At 23.3% G+C, this 11,752-nt stretch overlaps 1 protein-coding gene across 1 annotated transcript; it reads left to right on the top strand.

Moving 5' to 3' along the window:
* The first annotated feature begins 825 nt into the window (after positions 1 to 825).
* On the top strand, positions 826 to 5,280 carry LOC128965478 (protein Wnt-1-like). The gene is made up of 10 exons (XM_054312185.1): positions 826 to 930; positions 1,486 to 1,517; positions 2,164 to 2,438; positions 2,942 to 3,019; positions 3,093 to 3,283; positions 4,423 to 4,478; positions 4,563 to 4,723; positions 4,813 to 4,944; positions 5,014 to 5,105; positions 5,175 to 5,280. Exons 1-10 carry the CDS (start codon positions 826 to 828, stop codon positions 5,223 to 5,225), a joined length of 1,173 nt encoding a protein of 390 aa, XP_054168160.1. The 3' UTR covers positions 5,226 to 5,280.
* The last annotated feature ends 6,472 nt before the right edge of the window (positions 5,281 to 11,752 follow it).

Raw genomic sequence — 11,752 nt, 5'->3', positions numbered from 1 at the left:
AAAAGATATGACTTTTAAAGTAATTCATTTGGTTATTGAAGTAATGCAATGAATATGAGTGCATATTCTTGTCATACATTACGGGACGAGCGCTGCAGCGGCAACACTAAAGATATGCTACCTGTGCTCAGTGTGTATGTGTTGTATGCGCAACACATCACCCAATAAAGCTATGAGCAAAGCCTATGCCGGTTCCCAGTGAGACCACCACTGACTGACTCTCAAACTCTATTATCATTTACTCTGTGAACACTCATCGACAAGACATACAAGACATCCCACAAAGGAATCGACAATTATTTTAACACAAATTTTTATTATATCTCATAATAAACTTGAAATAAATACAGTATTATGTGAATTACTATCACTAATCTCGATATCAACAAGACTTCCAATTAAATAATTGCTAAATATTTGTATTGTTTTTTTCGGAAAAAAACTTTTTTATTTTAGTATTTTATTTAAAATAATATAAAATAGTATTTAATTTACTATAATTTATTTGTAATAAGTGTAATAATAATAAAGAATATTGATTTTTATTAGTAATGTATTACTACTAATAATAAAGCAATACTGTTATAAAACGGTAATATACTGTAAGTTAAAAATGAATCAAATATTTGATTTTAAGCAAACATTGTTTTGTTTAAATACAATGTGAATTGTTTTGGGAAAGAAATCCTAATAAATATCATCTCTCGGAGATATCTTATTAGTTGTTAATAATAAATGTTTAAAATGTGCTAAAAGTTTATGAGACCTATTGTTGACATTATATTGAAAGTTAAGAAAAAGTAATAATAAAATTTGAAGACAACGATGACTGATAGGAAACGATGTATTGAAATGAATACCTTATACTATGTATTGAAGTGTATCGTAAAGCAAATGCAAAGCAATTGTATTGTGGAAACTGGATGTGAGGTATAGAGATGTTAATGTCTACCTGTGCTATGTTTCACAAATTTATTAAAAGTTAGTAATGTCTCGACCGGTCAACGCCTAAATCTATTCACACATAAGCGCTAAATATTAGACTCATTTTACGTCTCCTATAGTTTTGATTGTTTTGATTGCTTTCAAAAAGCATTTGTTTTATTCATGAAGACTGACACTCGTGTGATGTTTAATACCATTTCACGAGTCTCTCAATCCATATGATTGTCAAATAAGGAGACAATCGTCTAAACATTAACTAAAATCCTATTAAATCAAACAACTCGATGTAAAATTTGAAACTTATGTTAAAAGTTATTTTTGCTTTTATTGACTACAAATGATATTTATTAATAAACTGCTTTAATCAATATATACTGTTTGCCAAAGAATCTTAATTTAATCGCACAGTGTGTTTAAAATAACAGCTATTCAACAATTATTTTATTTTTTCACAATTATTTCATATATTTATTATACAAGTTTCAACGTAAAGTTATGGATAAATATTTAATAATTTCAATAATTTGGATACTTTTTAAGATTATCTGCAATTCATGTTCAGCCCAGTTATGGTATGTATATAATATTATGCAATTAAAATAAATGATTGTCAAAACTACTATTTTTATCATTACATTAATATTGAGTCTATTAATATTAATGTCAACATTAATATGTTAATATTTATATTAATATTAATGTTTTGTACATTAGGTCCAGTTGTAGAATAGAAACTTTATTAAAATAACTTAATTTATAATCAAATCAACAAATTATATTATAAATATTGTTTTGTAATTTAAATTTTTGAACGGAAATCTAATTTAAATGTTAAAATTTAATCTTTAAAACCTATACTTCTTTAATAGCCTTTTTTGAAGTACTTTTTGCTTCAATGGGTTTTAGAGTTTAAAAATTATTGTTTCTTTTAATATTTTCTCTAAGAAGGTTAGGTTATGTAAAGTTATTTTAGATGATATATTACACTAAAATTAATCAATAAATATTAATTCAAGTCTATTGGTATTAAAAATTAAGTAGTTTATATTATATATATTATATAAAAACGTGATTTTTATAATGTATCCTATATTAGTGATTCTTTTACACTCTTTCTTAAAATTTTGTATATCACAAAATTCATTTATATTTAACTAATTTTACTATTAATATAACAATGATAAAGTTAATGTAAATAACTATAATATTTAATTATAGGGCAATTACACACTCAGAAGAGACCAGTAACCAAGTGATAGATCCGCGACACAAGAATTCAATAACTGGTCGACAATATAATGAGATTAATGTAAATTTACGTAAAAAACAGCGAAGACTTGTCAGAGAAAATCCTGGAGTTTTGAAAGCATTGGCCAAAGCAAAGAAAATGGCTATAAATGAGTGTCAAAACCAATTCAAAGATCGGCGTTGGAATTGTCCGACAACTGATTACATGAAAGGCAAAAGCATTTTCGGTAAAATTGTCCAAAAAGGTAACCATTTTAATCATATTTCAATTTAATCAATGATTGTCACATATTCACTGATATTTACGTAATTAGCATTTGTTTGCAAATTCAATGAAATATTTGCACATTTTATAACCAATAAACGGTTAATGTATATCCTCTAAAATTTATTACTTAATAATCAATAAACTATAAGTTTGCTTAGCGTTTATACATTTTTTAAAAATAGAAATGCATTTTAAAAGTAAATATGAAGTGTGTTATAAAATATTAAATTAGATATCAGTTGTAAATTGTAGTTAAAGTATTAGCACTTATTGAATCATTTAGTAATTGAATGTGATTATTTTATTTTATTTGATTTATTCTAATATAAATAAAATATATAAATAAATAATTATTATATAGACCTGTTTCTATGAATATACAAATGACAAATACATTGTATATGAATTTTTATGGAAATCAAACATAGTATTGATTTATAATGTGATTAAATAACTTAACAAATGTTATATAACTATTAGGTTGTAGAGAGACGGCATTCATCTATGCCATAACCAGTGCGGCCGTAACCCATGCAATCGCCAGGGCCTGCAGTGAAGGTAATAAAGCGTAACAATGTTTGCAATTAAACTTTTATTTAGTGGTTGTGTTTTGTCTGTAATATCTAATTAGGTTTGATCGAGACGTGTACCTGTGATTACAGGAATAACCGTCGACCGAATGGTCTGGACTGGGAGTGGGGCGGGTGTTCCGATAACATAGAGTTCGGCTATAAGTTTGCCCGAGCTTTTGTCGACGCAGCTGAGAGGGGACGGGATCTTAGGTTTATTATGAATCTACACAACAACGAAGCCGGACGACTGGTATGTATTTTCCTATCACTATAATCATTGACAATCACAAGCACTTGTATTTGTTATGTTTGTGATAAATGTGTTTATATATTTATAGCTCTTTAAAAAATCTTCAAAGTTATCAATATAACAGAGTTTAGTGAATAGTAAATGAAAAATTATATCATGTAATGTATTGTCAATGGCAGAGAAACCTGGTATAGTGGGGGGGGGGGGTTGTTAGCTCACTCAATAGTTATCATAAGTAATATCTCTCATATTGACTACATAAGAGGCAACTCAGTTATATTTTAAGCAAACAATTTAATGGATTGCAAACATTTTAAAGTTGAAGAGTATGGGAGCTACTTATGTATTGGACAGACAGCTCATAGAGTATATACACATTAATACATGTTTCCTGTAGAGTACCACAAAAGGCAAGACTAACGATGCAAACATTAAAAATATTGTTTGTATATATATACGAGTGTTTTAAAACTATTATGAAGACTAAAAAGTGTCATAATGAGCACTGGGAACCATTGTCAATGTGGGCAATGGGGCTACTGGTGGTGGCTATACCTACAGCTCATGAGTCTCTCTCTCTCTCTCTCTCTCTCTCTCTCTCTCTCTCTCTCTGTCCGATGGCTTATCGACTGTACAATTGTGTAATTAGTATGACTCGAACCGTGCAATTCATTGCAATGAATTGCACCCTTAATTGCTATATCTCTGAACCAAACAAATACATTATTGTGTGAAAGCGATATAAGTGGCTATCAATTTCACTGAAAGTTTTACCACTTCTTACTCCATCACTAGTGCATCACTATTAGCATCACTAACATTGACTTGTTTTAAGTCAATTCATATATAAATAAATCTATGACTAAATGAAAGTTATACTCAAATACCAGTCGGAGACCCACTTAGCCGTTATCGACACAATGCATACTAAACTTTGGGGTAAATGTGACCCTATATTGTTAAATATCAATATACTATTCAATACACTCTTGACATTAGAGGCCCTTAAGGCAACATCATATTAAACTTTTTAGCTAAACAACTGTCTGTTAAGACAAAGTTAGATTCACTTTTGTAACTATATTTAATTAAATTTGACAAAAAATTGTTAAATAAATGTCATATAATTTGTTTGATAGCACGTATCCAATGAAATGAGACGGGAATGCAAATGTCATGGTATGAGTGGGTCGTGGTATGTAAAGCCCTTTATTTTATATGGATGTACTTCACAAACATCATATCATGACTTACAATGCTTTGTCTTAAATACAAATAGCACTGTTAGGACCTGTTGGATGCGTTTGCCGTCATTCAAAGATATCGGCAATAATCTAAAAGACAAGTTTGACGGCGCGTCTCGAGTAATGGTCAGTAATGATTACAGAGGATTGACTCGAAAGAAATATAAGAAAGTTCAGCTCAAACCATATGAAACAGGTATTACCTAAATATGATTTGTATTATTGATTACTATTGCAATATTATAATCTAATTTCATTTTAATTATTTTTTCTATGATTTTAAAGGATATAAAAGTCCGACGCGAAAGGATTTAATATATTTTGAAGAATCGCCTGATTTTTGTATTAATAATCAAAAGTATGGCGTTTTAGGCACTAAAGGAAGGGTTTGTAACGACACTTCCATTGGAGTGGAAGGTTAGCTATATATAAATGTTTTGATAAATAGTTTATATTATTGTAAAAATATATTTGTTTTAATATAAGGATGTGATCTGTTATGTTGTGGTCGAGGATATAAAACTGAGATCCGAGAGGAACTGGAGCGCTGTAACTGCACTTTCCATTGGTGTTGTCAGGTCTGTCCTCTGTTTGCATTAAATAAACGCTAAATCACTAATAAAATGATATTTGTTTTAAAAATTCAGGTGAAGTGCAACATATGTAAGACTAGGAAAACAGTTCACACGTGTTTGTGATACTCTATGTTGTGTTTGTCCTCAAAGTAATTACATATTATGTAAAACTAAATTATGTGCCATTTATTTGATTTAAAGTTTATACGAGCATTAAGTTTAAATATTTAAACAATTTGTTTTAATAATTCAAATATTATGCTTTATTGCAAATTTTTTTTAGTAGCAATACTGTTTGTAAATATAATTTTGTAGATATTGTTGTAAATATTATATTTTAATTTTTAAATAACTTATTTCACGCATTTTACAAAAACAAATATATTATACATATTGTATAATCAAATTAAAACAAATCTATTATATAATTTATTAATCTTAAATATTTGCTTAACTTATTTATCGATAAAAATTTACAGTGAATTATTAATAGTAACTTCATGTTATAATTTTAGTTTCATTTATATATTATTCATACATTTTGTTTTAGATACATAAATATTTAGTCATTAATTGAATTTGAAAAATACTGTTTTTAATTTAATTAATTAATATAAATTATCGATTTGTATAAATTCATTATTATATAAAATAAATATACATAACAAATCGCTAATAACATTATAGTCATATATGTTATAAATAAAATATTGTTTTGATTATAATAATATAATTTTAAAAATATTGTATACAAGTGTACAGTATATAATAATACTACTATTTATAATTATTATCATTTTCCTCAATATATATAATATTATGGCTATTTTCCGGAATATATGACTATCTTTTAGCACTAAAATATAGATAATTTAATCAAAAGTTAAGTGCTTTAGACATTCCTTTGTTTTTCAATAATATGTGACTCCTGTTGACTAACAGCACACACCTGTCCTCCACAATGTGTGGTATAACCGGAATATCTAAACAAAACTGCAGACAAACACTAAACTGAGAGGTTTTAAACTTGTTGGTAGTTTTGATGACCATTAAGAGCACCTAACTATACATATTTGTCTAATGCCTTAAAGGCAAACATGTGTATTATCTTTATATAAGTTTACATTTTATAAAAGATGACATATTTTTTAAGCACTAATAACTTACTGCTGTATTGTTACCCTTTTTAATATATTTTACTTTAAATCTAATTTGTTTAAAACTATTGTAATCAAATAAATCAGTTTTCAATATGATTTTTTAGTATATCATTTCAAATCACTCCAAAAATAATCTACAAAACTATTCACACAAATGAATTTTATTTAACTTAATAGTATGTATTGTTATATCAGATAAAATTTGCGATAAAATTCCGTTTAATTACATTCCTATTATAACAGAAATCACTAAAAATTTATTTTTTCTTTTATCTTACACTTTAATCTCAAAACTTGAATAATAAATAATAATTGTAATAATGTACTAATCTCTCTAAAAATGTAATATTTAATATATAATAATAATATACAAAATTTTTATTGTAATATAAGATTATTTTTATATAGCTTTTCATTCATTTCTTAGATATTCAAAAAAATGATGAAAACTAAAATTGTATTTCAATTTTAATGAAAACAAATAAAATTATTTTAAAACTAAAATCTATAATAGTTTTGAATAATTTTTTTTAATCAAAATTGTGTAAAAATTACCAAGGCAATAAAAATACCAATGTTTACAATGTCTGATACAATAGTAAGTACAGTACTGTATTAGTTTATTGTATACTACACTGTAATGTAGTGAAGTGATAAAAATGTGTATATTTAAAAAATAGTCGTTTGACTAAAATAACCTAGTTAAGATAATATTAAAATTATTTTACAATTTTAAGTTTTACATTTGTATAAGGATTATATTTTGATAAGTTTAATACTGTATTAGTTAATTGTAATTTGTTTAAATCTATTGTAATCAAATTAGTCATCATTTGTACGTTTTTAAAAATAATAATTGACTCCATAATAGACAACAAAAATACAACAACAAAGCTATTATACAAATGATTTTTTATTTGACATAATATAAAATATCATTAAATCTGATAAAAATTGAGATAAAATTCCATTAATTACATTCCAATTGTAACAAAAATCACTAAACATTTATTTTTGATTTTATCTTTAATTTCAATCTCAAGACTTAAATGATAATAATAATAATAATAATAATAATAATAATAATAATAATAATAATAATAATAATAATAATAATAATAATAATAATAATAATAATAATAATAAAACTATAGTACTAAAATATAATCTAATATAATTTGGTAATCTCCTTAAAAAATGTAAACTTTAAAATTTTGTGATTTTCAGACAAAACATTTCTAATATCTTATATAATCAAATGTGAGAATATTAATATTTATTAATATTTATTAATATTTATTAATATTTATTAAAATTTTTCATTCATTTCATATATTCAAGAATAACAACAACAAAATTTTAACAAAAGTGTTATATTTCACAACTAATTAAATTAAAAATAATTATAATTAATTACAATATCAACTTTCACATGTAATCAAACACTTCATAATTTATATATACAACCAGACTTTGATACAATTGTATTTTAATTTTAAAACAAAATGTTTTAAAACTTTTTTACGAACCTTTTGAATATTATAGTCAATTTTAATTTTAAAAATCACTATTAATATACAGTATATACTGAACAATATATGACATTTTAATAAAAACAATTTCTATGCATTAAATATGCAAACATTAAATGTTTTACTGTTAGTAGCATTTGTTATAATGAGTGATTAACAATGACTTAAAATTTAGTTTGATATTAATTTATTTTATATAATAAGTTGCTTTTAATCAATTGCATTAAACAAAAAATAATATTTTATGACAATATTCAACCCACACTTTATACAGTATTATATACTGACTGTTACTTATCTACTAAAGTAAATAATTTGCTTTATTATATTTATATTAAAAGCTAATATTTAATCTTAAGTCATATAATAATTATTTTAATTATATATTCATTATCAGCACACATAAGCATAGATTAAACAATTAAATATATTATTACCTTTTGATGATTAATATTTGTTATACTTTTAATAAAGAAAAACAATAAAACAGTGACTCAATACACAATATCTTTCACTTAATATATACATTAGTACTAAATTATATATAAAGTAATACATTATATTAAGTTTGTGTTTCAATGTGTTAAAAACAATTTTGTAATTTAATATTTTTACAAACTATTTATGTTTATCATTATATATATACTGTATATATAGAGCCAATAAAACTCGATGTTAAAGGATTTTGAATAAATTTAATAATTAAATTTGATATACAATATGTATAGTAAATGATTTAATAAATAAAATAAGACATATGATAATTTAATTTTGTGGATATGTTTTTGAACATTAATTTTATTTTCTATCTATTTATTCACAACACAGCAGCTTATGTAACAAATACTATATGTATTAATCGTATGAATATATATTAATAACAGTTCATTAACGTCAACGCAAACATTTATGTGGGTATTAATAAGTTATTGATTGAAATCTATTAAAATGATATAATATTTTTATAATGGTATCAATAAAACATTGGTATATTTTTGTGGAGACATACATATCATAACTATTGATTGACATGAAGTGAGAGAGAGAGAGAGCTTTGACAAGTCCTCAATTCATCTCATATTAAATATTAATATAATAAACAAAAGAAATTATTTAATATTGTGGAGGAGAGCACTGATATGTTTGATACCATAACTACCATATTATACATTATATGATAAGTGTTTAAATCTCTATTATAACTTCAATGGTTTTTTGAAGAGATTACTAACAATTGGGTCTTTAATTGATAAATGATATATAAATTTAATTATTTGAAAAAATTAATTTATATAAAATTGAGTGAGTTTTATAAGTTATATTATGTTGTTATAACTTAATAATTATTTTATTTATAAATATATAGTAATAACTTATGATTTAATTGTATTAATTAAACAAATACAGTATAATTAATATTTTTAAATGTTTACAATTAATAAACACTAAAATATTCATATTAGTTGTTAATTTAGTAATTATTTATCAATAACTATTAAAAACTAGTAATTAATTTAAAAGTGTGAAAAATTTAAAAAGTTGTCGACATTTAGATTTGAAATTTTCTAATAATAGTAAGTTGTAATAAAGTTGAATATATGGGTCCAATAATGTATAGATTTAATGTGAATTGGATGTGATTTTTCAGTAGTGATGTTAATGTCTACCTGTGCTGTGTTTCACAAATTTATCAAAAAGTTAGTAATGTCTCGACCGGTCAACGCCTAAATCTATTCACACATAAGCGCTAAATATTAAACTAATTTTATGTTTCCTATAGTTTTTGATTGCTTTTGAAAAAAGCATTTGTTTTATTCATGAAGACTATATTCGTGTGATGTTTAATATTATAATAATATATACAATCCATATGATTGTCACAATAAAAGGACAATTATTGTCTCAAATTTTAATGTTATTTTGTAAAGAAAAATAATTTATGATAATTTATTTACATAATCTATTTAAATTAATCGTTTAATATATATGATGTTAAAATTAGACTTCATCAATTTTAAATAAAATTCATCATTTATAAACCTTTTAAATCTGATATCAAATATTTTTTAGTGTTTTACTAAAAAAATATGGAAAAATATATAATTATAACAATAATTTGGATAATCATTGAGATTAGTTGTCACTTAAGTTCATCGCACATGTGGTAAGTATTATTTAATTTCACTTTTAATTTAACCAAATCTTGATTTCTATTTAAAACACCCATTATTTTCCATTATTTTATATCAAGTATTAGATTAATTGAATAACAATATAAAACACTTATTATTATTTGTTAGACAATTAATAAGACAATTGATTTAATTTTATGATTTTTTCTCCAATGATAAGCCACTCAAATAATTCAATGCATTTTATCAAACATAACTCAAAAAATACTTAAATAAATACTCATTTAATAACAAAAGACAATTGTTATAAATGACTTTTGATAACTATAAACAATGTAATCATTAGAAGATATAATTGAGTTATTTGTCAAACTTAACACTAAAACAAATCATGTTTTCCAATCAATCATTGTTTCCCACAAAAACTTCTCAAATGTAAAACTAGTTATTTGACAAATACGGTAATTAATATATAATTGCTTTAAAAATAGTATATTCAATAATTTTTTAACAATTTTTTTATTATTCAAGTTTAAATTAAATAAATGTCTTGAAATCAATGATTAAATAAAAATTAAATCTTTTTTAGAGATAATTATATTTCTTTACAAATAGTTTTCATTTGTATCGAGTTTTATGATAAGCATTGCTAATAATAATAATAATAAGTCGGTATTTATTGCAATTTAGTATTCATTATACTGTCGATTGTCCCCTCATTTTCTACAATTTTTAGACTCATATTCAGTGTATTATTTTTATTATTTTCCAATAATTTTATTGCATTTTACTTTTATGTGTATAATATTTGTAAACACACTATGATTATTAAATTTTTCTATATAATTATTTTTATCATTTAAAACAATTAAATTTAGGCATTATCTATAAATACATAATTGTAATAAAAATATTCTAAAATGAATATTATTTTATGACTAATAATGCTATTAGAAAATAGATACTAATAAAATGCATTAATAACTTATATTATACGGTAGATACCAGTGTTGGCAGAGACAAAATGTTTGTATAAAACAAAACGTATTATACAGTATAATACAATGTAAAATACATGACCAATTTGGTTTATAAAAAAAATTTTGCGCCACATAGTGCTAAAAGCATTGATATAAGCAAAATAAATCATGTTTTATAATAAATATAGATTTAATATTATTTTTTATTGAATTTCATTTTTTATTTTAAATTATTTGATTATTATAACTTAGAAACAACGATTATAATAAAAATAATGCATTTTCTTTATTTTTTAATTATATTTTATATTAATTATATTATTAATTATTATATTAATTATATTTTTACTTAATATTTTTAAGTAATTTTTTTAACATAATATATATTAGTTTTAAAATTTGTATAATACATGCAGTACATTGTATTTTACTATATTATACAAAGTCAAAATTCAAAACCTTGTATTTTCCAACCCTGGTAGATACTATACAAACATTAATACAATGAAACCTTAAAATAAAGATTAAAGTAAGATATTGTATCAATAATATTACTATTAATATTAATATTACAGTAAATAAAATGCTTTGAATAGTGTTTAATGTATTAATATTAACTTAAAATGAAATACACTTTTTTGGTTTGAGATTTATATCTTGAGTTATAAAAAAGAAAGTTAATTAAAAATCAGTATTTTAGCCAAAAAAGGGGTTTGAATTGATTTTTTTTTTTTGAGTGTTGAGTGCATTGAAAATTTTACGACCGTTTGTATAACAAAATTAGTAATAAAATGAAGAAATGAAAATTTTTATGACATAAATACATCTATCTATACATCACTTCAA

This window comes from Oppia nitens, unplaced genomic scaffold, assembly GCF_028296485.1.
Source record: "Oppia nitens isolate AA-2021 unplaced genomic scaffold, nextdenovo-longstitch-racon4-pilon3 scaffold17_pilon_pilon_pilon, whole genome shotgun sequence".
Lineage (NCBI taxonomy): Eukaryota > Metazoa > Arthropoda > Arachnida > Sarcoptiformes > Oppiidae > Oppia > Oppia nitens.
The sequence above is the reverse complement of the archived record's forward strand: the minus strand, read 5'-3'. Positions and strand labels throughout refer to the sequence as shown.

Excerpts from the sequence above, each read along its gene's own strand:
- LOC128965478 (XM_054312185.1), top strand. The coding sequence starts at position 826 with ATGACTGATAGGAAACGATGTATTGAAATGAATACCTTATACTATGTA. Across the intron at positions 2,439-2,941 it reads CGGTAAAATTGTCCAAAAAG|GTTGTAGAGAGACGGCATTC; the intron begins GTAACCATTTTA and ends TATAACTATTAG. Across the intron at positions 3,284-4,422 it reads ACAACGAAGCCGGACGACTG|CACGTATCCAATGAAATGAG; the intron begins GTATGTATTTTC and ends TTTGTTTGATAG.